The sequence below is a fragment of the Lagenorhynchus albirostris genome, chromosome 1, assembly GCF_949774975.1.
Source record: "Lagenorhynchus albirostris chromosome 1, mLagAlb1.1, whole genome shotgun sequence".
Lineage (NCBI taxonomy): Eukaryota > Metazoa > Chordata > Mammalia > Artiodactyla > Delphinidae > Lagenorhynchus > Lagenorhynchus albirostris.
The window spans coordinates 148,947,116-148,960,428 of NC_083095.1; the positions used below are offsets into that span (position 1 = coordinate 148,947,116).

Genomic DNA, 13,313 nt, shown 5'->3' on the forward strand with positions numbered 1-13,313 from the left:
GCCATAAAAGGGGAAATCGACAGTAACACATTCATAGTAGGGAACTTTAACACCCCACTTTCACCAATGGACAGCTCATCCAAAATGAAAATAAATAAGGAAACACAAGCTTTAAATGATACATTAAACAAGATGGACTTAGTTGATATTTATAGGACATTCCATCCAAAAACAACAGAATACACATTTTTCTCAAGTGCTCATGGAACATTCTCCAGGTTAGAGCATATCTTGGGTCACAAATCAAGCCTCGGTAAATTTAAGAATATTGAAATTGTATCAAGTATCTTTTCCAACCACAATGCTATGAGACTAGATATCAATTACAGGAAAAGATCTGTAAAAATTACAAACACATGGAGGCTAAACAATACACTACTTAAAAACGAAGTGATCACTGAAGAAATCAAAGAGGAAATCAAAAAATACCTAGAAACAAATGACAATGGAGACATGACGACCAAAAACGTATGGGATGCAGCAAAAGCAGTTCTAAGAGGGAAGTTTATAGCAACACAAACCCACCTTAAGAAACAGGAAACATTTCGAATAAACAACCTAACCTTGCACCTAAAGCAATTAGAGAAAGAAGAACAAAAAAAAAAAAAAAAAAAAACCCAAAGTTAGCAGAAGCAAAGAAATCATAAAAATCAGATCAGAAATAAATGAAAAAGAAATGAAGGAAATGATAGCGAAGATCAATAAAACTAAAAGCTGGTTCCTTGAGAAGATAAACAAAATTGATAAACCATTAGCCAGACTCATCAAGAAAAAAAGGGAGAAGACTCAAATCAATAGAATTAGAAATGAAAAAGGAGGAGTAACAACTGACACTGCAAAAATACAAAATATCATGAGAGATTACTACAAGCAACTCTATGCCAATAAAATGGACAACGTGGAAGAAATGGACAAATTCTTAGAAATGCACAACCTGCCAAGACTGAATCAGGAAGAAATAGAAAATAAGAACAAACCAATCAAAAGCACTGAAATTGAAACTGTGATTAAAAATCTTCCAACAAACAAAAGCCCAGGACCAGATGGCTTCACAGGCAAATTCTATCAAACATTTAGAGAAGAGCTAACACCTATCCTATAGGCCAATATCACTGATGAACATAGATGCAAAAATCCTCAACAAAATACTAGCAAACAGAATCCAACAGCACATTAAAAGGATCATACACCATGATCAAGTGGGATTTATCCCAGGGACGCAAGGATTCTTCAATATACGCAAATCAATCAACGTGATACACCATATTAACAAATTGAAGGAGAAAAACCATATGATCATCTCAACAGATACAGAGAAAGCTTTTGACAAAATTCAACACCCATTTATGATAAAAACCCTGCAGAAAGTAGGCACAGAGGGAACTTTCCTCAACATAATAAAGGCCATATATGACAAACCCACAGCCAACATCCTCCTCAATGGTGAAAAACTGAAAGCATTTCCGCTAAGATCAGGAACAAGACAAGGTTGCCCACTCTCACCACTCTTATTCAACATAGCTTTGGAAGTTTTAGCCACAGCAATCAGAGAAGAAAAGGAAATAAAAGGAATCCAAATCGGAAAAGAAGAAGTAAAGCTGTCACTGTTTGCAGATGACATGATACTTACTATACATAGAGAATCCTAAAGATGCTACCAGAAAACTACTAGAGCTAATCAATGAATTTGGTAAAGTAGCAGGATACAAAATTAATGCACAGAAATCTCTGGCATTCCTATACACTAATGATGAAAAATCTGAAAGTGAAATCAAGAAAACACTCCCATTTACCACTGCAACAAAAAGAATAAAATATCTAGGAATAAACCTACCTAAGGAGACAAAAGACCTGCATGCAGAAAATTATAAGACACTGATGAAACAAATTAAAGATGATACAAATAGATGGAGAGATATACCATGTTCTTGGATTGGAAGAATCAACATTGTGAAAATGACTCTACTACCCAAAGCAATCTACAGATTCAATGCAATCCCTATCAAACTACCACTGGCATTTTTCACAGAATTAGAACAAAAAATTTCACAATTTGTATGGAAACACAAAAGATCCCGAATAGCCAGAGCAATCTTGAGAACGAAAAACAGAGCTGGAGGAATCAGGCTCCCTGACTTCAGACTATACTACAAAGCTATAGTAATCAAGACAGTATGGTACTGGCACAAAAACAGAAAGATAGATCAATGGAACAGGATAGAAATCCCAGAGATAAACCCACGCACATATGGTCACCTTATCTTTGATAAAGCAGGCAGGAATGTACACTGGAGAAAGGACAGCCTCTTCAATAAGTGGTGCTGGGAAAACTGGACAGGTACATGTAAAAGTATGACATTAGATCACTCCCTAGCACCATACACAAAAATAAGCTCAAAATGGATTAAAGACCTAAATGTAAGGCCAGAAACTATCAATCTCTTAGAGGAAAACATAGGCAGAACACTCTATGACATAAATCACAGCAAGATCCTTTTTGACCCACCTCCTAGAGAAATGGAAATAAAAACAGAAATAAATGGGACCTAATGAAACTTAAAAGCTTTTGCACAGCAAAGGAAACCATAAACAAGACCAAAAGACAACCCTCAGAATGGGAGCAAATATTTGCAAATGAAGCAACTGACAAAGGATTAATCTCCAAAGTTTACAAGCAGCTCATGCAGCTCAATAACAAAAAAACAAAAAACCCAATCCAAAAATGGGCAGAAGACCTAAACAGACATTTCTCCAAAGAAGATATACAGACTGCCAACAAACACATGAAAGAATGCTCAACATCATTAATCATTAGAGAAATGCAAATCAAAACTACAATGAGATATCATCTCACACCAGTCAGAATGGCCATCATCAAAAAATCTAGAAACAATAAATGCTGGACAGGGTGTGGAGAAAAGGGAACACTCTTGCACTGCTGGTGGGAATGTGAATTGGTACAGCCACTATGGAGAACAGTATGGAGGTTCCTTAAAAAACTACTAATAGAACTACCATATGACCCAGCAATCCCACTACTGGGCATATACCCTGAGAAAACCAAAATTCAAAAAGAGTCATGTACCAAAAAGTTCATTGCAGCTCTATTTACAATACCCCGGAGATGGAAACAACCTAAGTGTCCATTATCGGATGAATGGATAAAGAAGATGTGGCACATATATACAATGGAATATTACTCAGCCATAAAAAGAAACGAAATTGAGCTATTTGTAATGAGGTGGACAGACCTAGAGTCTGTCATACAGAGTGAAGTCAGAAAGAGAAAGACAAATACCGTATGCTAACACATATATATGGAATTTAAGGAAAAAAAATGTCATGAAGAACCTAGGGGTAAGACAGGAATAAAGACACAGACCTACTAGAGAACGGACTTGAGGATATGGGGAGAGGGAAGGGTGAGCTGTGACAAAGAGACAGAGAGGCATGGACATATATACACTACCAAACGTAAGGTAGGTAGCTAGTGGGAAGCAGCCGCATAGCACAGGGAGATCAGCTCGGTGCTTTGTGACTGCGTGGGGGGGTGAGATAGGGAGGGTGGGAGGGAGGGAGACGCAAGGAGGAAGAGATATGGGATCATATGTGTATGTATAACTGATTCAGTTTGTTATAATGCAGAAACTAACACAGCATTGTAAAGCAATTATACTCCAATAAAGATGTAAAAAAATTTTTAAAAATTTTAAAAAATCAAGGCAGTGTTAAGCAAAAAAGTTGGATAGTAATTTTTGAAAATTAAATTCTTGTTTTTATTCAGTTATATTAATTAAGAACAAGCAGGGAGTAAATTGGTACAGCCACTATGGAGAACAGTATGGAGCTTCCTTAAAAAACTAAAAATAGAACTACCATACGACCCAGCAATCCCACTACTGGGCATGTACCCTGAGAAAACCATAATTCAAAAAGAGTCATGTACCACAACATTCATTGCAGCACTATTTATAGTAGCCAGGACATGGAAGCAACCTAAGTGTCCATCGACAGAGGAACAGAAGATGTGGCACATATATACAATCGAATGTTACTCGGCCATAAAAAGAAATGAAATTGAGTTATTTGTAGTGAGATGGATGGACCTAGAGACTGTCATACAGAGTGAAGTAGTCAGAAAGAGAAAAACAAATACCGTATGCTAACACATATATATGGAATCTAAAAAGAAAGGGTTGGGGGGGTTCTGAAGAACCTAGGGGCAGGACAGGACTAAAGACGCAGACATAGAGAATGGACTTGACGACACGGGAAGGGGGAAGGGTAAGCTGGGACGAAGTGAGAGTGGCATGGACATATATACACTACCAAAGGTAAAACAGATAGCTAGGGGGAAGCAGCCGCATAGCACAGGGAGATCAGCTCAGTGCTTTGTGACCACCTAGAGGGGTGGGATAGGGAGGGTGGGAGGGAGACGCAAGAGGGAGGGGATACGGGGATGTATGTATACATACAGCTGATTCACTTTGTTATACAGCAGCAACTAACACAACATTATAAAGCAATTATACTCCAGTAACAATGTTAAAAAAAAAAAAAAGCAAGGAATATCATTAGAAAGATTACCAGACCTCTAACTTTAAAAGACTGTAATTTTCATGACAATACAATTATTTCCAATCATTCCAGATCCAACTTTAAATCATCAAAACTGAAAGCCCATGACAAGTACCTTATATACCACCCTCTGTCTCAAACCCACCATTTTACCTTTAACATATTATAACCTAAACCAAGTCCATAACCTGCCCATGCCACTTGGAGTGCTAGAAGAAGAGTCTTCACCCTTTGGTACAGAGGTGAGTGCTTTTCCTTCTGAACTTCCACACTCCCCTGCATATGCCTCAGTTATAAACAACACTTTGTATTATTTGTCTCTAGTCTGTCTTCTCTACTAAACAACAGGCTTCTGACAGGAACACATTCCATTCACGTTCATATTTCCAGTATCTAGCAAAATGCCTCGCATGTTGCAGAACTTGAAGCAAATGACCGAATGAATGGCAGAGAAGAGAATGAGTAAAGCATGCCTGTTTATTAGCAGGGGGATAAGCCTAAGAACATATATTTCAGACCACTAAGATAATGAAAAGTACTGTGCAAATTCTCACCTAAAAAAGAAAGAACAGTAAATCTTCCTCTTTCTGACCATAAATAAATTGCTACTTAAATCTGTCTTGAGGCTTCACTGGAAAAGGCAGTTTATTTGTCGGTTATATATCTCATGGCTTCCTGGTACTGATCTTTTTTTTTTAATTTATTTATTTATTTCTTATTATTTATTTTTGGCTGCGTTGGGTCTTTGTTGCTGCGCGCAGGCTTTCTCTAGTTGCGGCGAGCGAGCGGGGGATACTCTTTGCAGTAAACGGGCTTCTCATTGCAGTGGCTTCTCTTGCTGCAGAGCACAGGCTCTAGGCATGTGGGCTTCAGTAGTTGTGGCACGTGGGCTGAGTAGTTGTGCCTTGCAGGCTCTAGAGCACAGGCTTAGTAGTTGTGGCACACGGGCTTAGTTGCTCCGTGGCATGTGGGATCTTCCCAGACCAAGGCTTGAACCCATGTTCCCTGCATTGGCAGGCAGATTTTTAACCACTGCGCCACCAGGGGAGCCCCCTGGTACTGATCTTTTTTTAAAACAAAAAATTTATTTATTTTATTTATTTATTTTTGGCTGCGCTGGGTCTTCACTGCTGCATTTGGTCTTTCTCTAGTTGTGGCGAGCGGGGGCTACTCCTCACTGTGGTGCATGGGTTTCTCATTGCGGTGGCTTCTCTTGTTGTGGAGCACTGGCTCTAGGGTGCACAGGCTTCAGTAGTTGTGGCTCGCAGGGTTAGTTGCTTCACAGCATGTGGGATCTTCCCGGACCAGGGATCGAACCTGTGTCCTCTGCATTGGCAGGCGGATTCTTAACCATTGCACCACAAGGGAAGTACCCCTGGTACTGATCCTAATCCCACTCAGGCTTAACCCAGCCAATAACTTACTTGTAATACTGTTTCTGAAGGGCTGACATCTCCACCCTGAGAATCTGTTCCACTTTGGCAGGAAGGGATTTCTCCACATCTTTTTTCACTCTCCGGAGAAGGAAAGGCTCTAGCACCTTATGAAGACTCTGATAGCCATTCTCTCTCCCTTTCCCATGGTCTTCCTCAAAATCTTCCCAGAACTCAAACCTAGAGATGACATAGTATAGTGTTACTTAATTACAAAGAAGAAAAAAAACATTTTTCCAACTAAAATTTCTTTTTTAAGGAACCAAATAGGAAAAAAAAATCTGTTAAAAAAAAAAGAGTCTTCCCTATAAGGAAAAATAAATTTTATCAGTCACTAGCTCTTGAATACAAGAGAGGGGAAAACAAAAAGGCAAGGGAAAACCAACTCAATCAATTCCATCAGTCTACACTAGATAACAGCAGGTTTCCAATTCTGAGACTGGATCTAGAGTTCACAAAATATTTCAGTATATCATGCAAGTAGTATGTAAGTAACATAATAAGTTACTGTGATAAAATGTTAGGCAGAAAAATTAATCATAAGGTATCTTTTAATAAGCTGCAATTTACTGGGAAAACAAAATTCAGAGGTCAAAGAATAATTAGTGGTGATATTACAGCTATCACTGGTCAGAGGTACAAGTTATACAGCTTCCATCAGTAATCCTCACTGCTCATAGATGAAAAAGTTAATGGATTATAATGACAGTAAACAAGTGACAGCCCCCAGACAAGAAGAGCAATATAAGTGATACAACTTAATACTAATAGAACTTGGAGACACAAAATTTATTAATGAATTTTAAAATGTTATCACCCGTAATAATTTTGCCTGAACTCTACAGATAAAAGTTTCTCCTGTTTAAATCTTAATTTAACCATCTTTGGGTCACTAAAGGATTTGTGGCAGAAATCCAGTACAGGACATTATGATCAAATTTCTTTCAAAAATAAAAATTGAAAGAAATTTATTTCATGAGCATTAGGAAAATATGCTCTGACTTGCTACTAGAAAGCCAGCAAAGCACTTGGAAGAAGTTGTTTAGTTTTGTGTGCAGACTGGAGCCCAGTGGGTGAGGTGCTGCCCCATGGTCTGCTTTCTGACACCAGGAGGCCCAGCTCTGCTGAGGCCAGTGAAGTCCCAGAATGATAAACTCAGTGACTCGACATTACCAAGAGCTATGTAATACGCTCTCTGATAAGACAGAAAGTCAAAGACAGCAAATGCCAACACTGTCACCGGGCTAAAGGATGTCAAGAGAGTCTGCTGCCATTGTCATTTCTGAACTCATGAATGGCCAAGCATTTCATCAGGCACTAGGGGCATCAGTATCAGCCCTAGTGACAGCTGGTAATGCCTGAAACAACCGTGTTCGGAGAAGCAAACAAAATGATCTTTTGGGGTAGAGATCTATAAACATAATTAATGCTTCTAGCTCAACAAAACTAAAGTAAACTGTATTTTGTCACACTGCTATGAAGATACTCTAGGAACATAAAATAAAATGAAGAGTTAAAACTGATAAGAGGATTAAAAGGAACAATGTAAACTAAGCTATCTTAATACCATCTCACACACAAAATGCATGAGGCAACTGGAAATGAGAGACCATCACTATATATCAGGCCATTTTCTGAAGAACTGGGAGATAATTTCAAGAGAATGTTTTAATTTATGTAACACATATTATAATTAATTAAAACTTTACTAGTCTAAAAACTTAAATAATGAACTTTTTTTTTTTTTACAAGACTTACTTCCCCTACTGTTTTAGGGAACAAATATTTTCACCCACCTAGTGTACTCTTACTACATTAAAGGAGTTAATATGAGATAGTATTTCTTCATATACACATTGAATTATTTATGAACTACCTGTGGTTGCTTTCTGTCTATACAGCAGATGAGTAGCTGTGACAGAGACCATAATGCCTACAAGTTGAAAATGTTTACTACCAGGTTCTTTAAGAAAAAGTTTGCTGTTCCCTGCAATAGACAACCGTCAATTTATAACACCACATATATAAAAGGTATATGGTCATCGTGGTGAACTTATAATGATACCACACCACAGCCTAGAGAGTCATTATTTTAGTTATTTCCCTGTTAATCAACTTCTGTATTTAACATGTCTCTCACCAAAGTAGAAACAATTTTGATCATTTAAATTTTCCAGACCTTGGGATTTTAGAAAAATAGAAGCTCACTCTACTGAGGAATAGCAAAGAAAAAAATTAAATCAAAGCAGTGAGAATGTTATACTAGAAGTCATGAGATAAATATGTGAAAGGAAAAGTGCAAAAAAATTCACAGACTGGCCTAGACAGCAGAAGCAAAAGTAAAAAAAGATTTCAACACTAAGAGGTAAGATCTCTGAAAATTATCAAACTGAGTTATTTTGTAGGGTGGGCATGAAGTACATATGTGCACATGATTATCTTTATAAGCTGAACTCTTTGATGTAGTCATAGCTCTATCTTTAATACCAAGCTCCATGCTTTGCAAAATACTACATACAGAACAAAGTGGCTCACTGATATATACCTATAATAAGGGTACTAACAACATACAGTAAGGGTAGGCTCCTGGCCAGAGCCGCCATGCAGGAAAGGTGCTCAGACTGACTCTGCACAAAGGAAACAGCATTTTAGTTGGTTAAAAAGACGACTAACTTTTGGATGTTGAGAACAACGGCCTATCACAGTTGAGGAGGGGAGAGTCCAGAAGTTACCTGAGCAAACCTAATTCTCTTCTGTACAATAACAATTCTTCAGTGGATCATTTCCTTAAAAAGAACAAATGGTTGTATAGAGCCATAATGAACCTCAGAAACTACCACTAAGGCTGGGGAAAATACTTCACAGGATTTGTCATCCACACAGTAAGCTCAGGCAGAAATAAAGGAAAATCTCCACTCCTTAACTAATGGGTTTCCTTCTTATACACGCATCTTTGTGAAAAATAATGTTTTTTTAAAAATGTTTGAAAATAATAATGTTTTAAAAACAAAGTTTGCAAAGAGAAAAACCTCTCTTACACACACACACAGTGCATCTCTAACCCCAATCCATCCTTCAATAAGTAATCCAACTGGCCATATGGAAAACCTTGGCAGACACTATCTGAAGGATCATCTCTAATGGAAAAAGTAATTCAAAGTTCCTCTCTTTCCAAAACGTAGCCCATGCTGGGTGGAATGCCACAGGTGCTTAACAGCAACAAAAAATGAATTATGGCCATTTAGGAGCCAAAATCCCTACCATCCACTTCAGTAGCCAAGTACAGAAGGGCAAATCTTAGCTAATCATTCATTGGAGGAAACTAGGCATCACATTTCTTTTTCTAAATATCAAGCACATATGTTCCCACAGTGCCTCAAGATCCCTACTATGTAGAATGCTTTTAGTTCATCTCAGTGGTGCTATGAAGGATGCACTATTTCTCTTAGAATTTGAAGTTTAAAGGACATTGGCCTCGGTCACAGAAGACCAGAAACTGAACTCAGTCCACCCACTTATTAACCGTGTGATATGAGACACATTTTCATCATCTCTCTACGATAGCATATTCTTATTACAATCTGAGGCTAAACGTATAGAGTGTATCAAAAATTAGATATGAGAAAACAATATAAAAACTATAAAGTAATATACATGAAAATTCTTATCCATTTCAGAAAACAAAGATTAATAACTAATAATTGATACCCCCACTGTCTCTAAACTTTTATACATTATCTATTTGTTTTACAGCACATATAATCTTTGAAAAGCACACTTTATAAAAACATGGGCTTCTGCTAATACATGATGGACAGGGTATTCATTACAGAATGGATACAATGTTCAAAAAGAGAAGGGGGCAACTGCCTCCCTCCTCAGAAAGGTGACTACTGTTGACTTAACAGAGCTCTATGGAAGGAACAGAGGATCCAGGTGAGCAGGAAACAGGACAGGCAAAAGATTAGCAGTGAGACGAGGTGGGGAGGGTGGAGGAGGACAGAATGAGCAATGTGGGAAGAACTGAGGAACCCGCTCAAGTAGTGCTTCTCAACTGGTGGTAATTTTGCCCCTCTGGGGTACACTTGGCAATGCTGCAAGACATTTTTGGTTGTCCCAACTGAGTCATTTCTGGCATGTAGTGGGTAGTGGACAAGGATGCTGTCAAACATCATATAATGCAAAGGAGAGCCCCCACTGTAAAAAAGAATTATCCAGCCCAAAATGTCAATAGTGCTAAGGTTGAGAAACCCTGTTCTAACGGAAGGCATAGGGAGCAGGGGTGCAGAGGGGCCTCCTCTCTCAGAAGCATACTATAGTGAGGATACCTGCAAAAAAGGAAACAGTCTAGGCCCGTTCTACTAACAGCTATAGTGAGCGCATGCATAATCAGAGTAGTCAAGTTTCTCTATCCATCTCCTGAAGAGTCTTAAACTACTCTTCAAAAATAAAGGTGAAGGGGGCTTCCCTGGTGGCACAGTGGTTGAGAGTCTGCCTGCCGATGCAGGGGACGCGGGTTCGTGCCCCGGTCCGGGAAGATCCCACGTGCCACGGAGCGGCTGGGCCCGTGAGCCATGGCCGCTGAGCCTGCGCGTCCGGAGCCTGTGCTCCGCAACGGGAGAGGCCACAACAGTGAGAGGCCCGCGTACCGCAAAAAAAAAAAAAAGGTGAAGGGACTTCCCTGGTGGTACAGTGGTTAAGAATCCGGCTTCCAAGGCAGGGGACATGGGTTCGATCCCTGGTCCAGGAAGATCCCACATGCCTCAGAGCAACTAAGCCCATGTCCAACAACTACTGAGCCTGCGCTCTAGAGCCTGCAAGCCACAACTACTGAAGCTCGGATGCCCTAGGTTTACAACACAAGGAAGGAGGTGAAAATGGAACTATGATGCAGAAAAGTTCCTATATTTTACCAAAATTAAATCAGTATTAATTTTAAGAAAATTGTGATAAGATGTATACACTAAAAACCTTAGAGCAACCACTACAAAATAAAACTTAAAAAAATCAATTAACAGAAGAATCTAAATGGAAAACTAAAAACTACTTGTTGAAACAAAAGAAGGCGGTAAGAAAGAAACAAACAAAAAAGAAATATGACATACAGAGGGAAAAAGCAAAATAGCAGACATAAATCCAACCATATCAATAATTACATTAAATGTGAATGAACTAAATACTCCAACCAAAAGGCAGAGATTGTCTAACTAGAGAAAAAAGGAAGATCCAACTGTTAGCTGTCTATAAGAGACACATTTTAGACCCAAATAAACAGGTTCAAAGTAAAACAATGGAAAATAGTATTCCATGCAAACAGATACCAGAAGAGAGCTGAGGAGCTATAAGAAAATCAAAATAGACCTAAGGAACAGGAAATATTACTAAAGATAAAGAGGGACATTTTATAATGATAAAAAGGTCAATAAATCAGGAATATGTAACAAATACAAATGTGCACATACCTAACAACAGAACCCCCAAACTGACAGAACTGAAAGAAGTAGGTCATTCAACAACTGTAGTTAAATATTAAAATACTTCACTCTCAATTACTGATAGAACAACTAGACATGAAGTCAGCAAAGATACAGAAGGAAGACTATTAACCAAGTTGACTTAATGGACACTTATAGAATTCTACCCAACAAAAGCAGAATAAACATTATTCTTTTCAAGTACACATGGAATATATTCTCCAAGACAGAAAACATACTAGAGCATATAACAAGTAACAATTCATTTAAAGCATGTTCTCTAAGATAAAAGTAAACTACAGATCATTTGGGAAATAATTAAATATTTGGAAATTAAATAACATACTTCTCAAAAAAAAAAAAACCGCCATGCATGAAAGAAAAAGTCAAAAGAGATATTCAAAAATAGGTGAAACTGAATGAAAACAAAAACACAAGATATCAACATTTATGGGATGCAGCTAAAGTAGGACATGGGGGGAACCTATACTTTTAAGTACCTATATTGAGAAAAGGAAGAAAGAGACTTAAATCAATAATCTAAGCTTTCATCTTAAGAAAACAGAAAACAAGAAAATTAAATGAAAAACAAAGGAAGGCAATAATAAAAATGAGAGTAGAAATAAATGAAATTCTAAAATAGAGAAAAAAACAAAATAACGTCCAAAGCCAGTTTCTTTGAAAACATCCCCAAAATTGTTAAAAGCTTTACCTAAAAAGACCAAGAGACGAGACACAAAATTGCCATAATCAAAAAATTATTTAGATCAGTATTGATCCTTCAAAAATTAAAAGGATTATGAGGAAATACTACAGCTTTATGCCAACAAATTAGACAACTTAGATGAAATAAACAAATTGTCAGAAAGACACAAATTAACAAAACTAAGTCAAGATGCAATAGAAAACCTGAATAGACCTATAACTAGAAACAGAAATAGTCATTAAAAATTTTCCCACAAACAGAAGCTAAAGCTCACAAGGCAACACTGAGAATCCTAATCAAATATTTTAAAAACAAGTAACATAAATCTTAAACATTCTGACCAACTCGGATTTATCCCAGGAATAAAAGGTTGGCTTAATCTAAAAAGGAACTAATGTTACATACCATACTGGTAGAATAAACAGCAAAAACCACATGGTCACCTCAACAGGTAAAGAACAGCACATGACAAAATCCAACACTCAATTCATCACTCACTAGGAATTACAAGAAAACTTCCTCAACCTTATAAAGGGTACCTAACAAAAATTCTGTAACATCCTACTCCCACCAATTCTACTCAACATGGAGGTTCTAGCCAGTACAATAAGGCAAAAGATAAAAGGCATCCACCTGCATTGGAGAAATGAAGTATTACAGCCTTTACTTAGAGAAGATCTGAGTCTAATATAAAGCACTTCAATATAGACTACTTAAAAAATAAAAATAAAAACCTCTTCAACTCAGAAGGCAAAAAATCCAATTGAAAAATGGGTAAAAGATTTGAACAGATATTTCACCAAAGATATACAAATGGCTAATGAACACAGGAAAAGATGTGCAATATTATTAGTCATTGTACAAATGCAAGTCAGAACACAATGAGATACCACTACACATCCACCAGAAGAGCTAGAATCCAAAAGACTGACAATACACCAAGTATTGGTGATGATACAGACAAACTAGAAAAGTCAAACATTTCTGCTGAGGATATAAAATGGTACAGTCTCTTTGGAAAACAGCCGGTAGTTTCTTAAGTTAAATGTACACTTTCTGAACAACCTGGCAATTTCACTCCTATAGATCTAGTCATACGTCCACACAAAGACAAAATAATCC

General features: G+C 37.6%; 1 protein-coding gene across 3 annotated transcripts in view; it reads right to left on the reverse strand.

Moving 5' to 3' along the window:
• CHD2 (chromodomain helicase DNA binding protein 2) overlaps positions 1 to 13,313 on the reverse strand; it is a 122,935-nt gene that overhangs the window by 60,953 nt on the left and 48,669 nt on the right. For all 3 annotated transcript variants that reach the window (XM_060156030.1, XM_060156036.1, XM_060156022.1), the window contains one exon: positions 6,003 to 6,191. In XM_060156030.1, the coding sequence (XP_060012013.1) occupies positions 6,003 to 6,191 (189 nt within the window). The remainder of the gene's footprint in view (positions 1 to 6,002; positions 6,192 to 13,313) is intronic.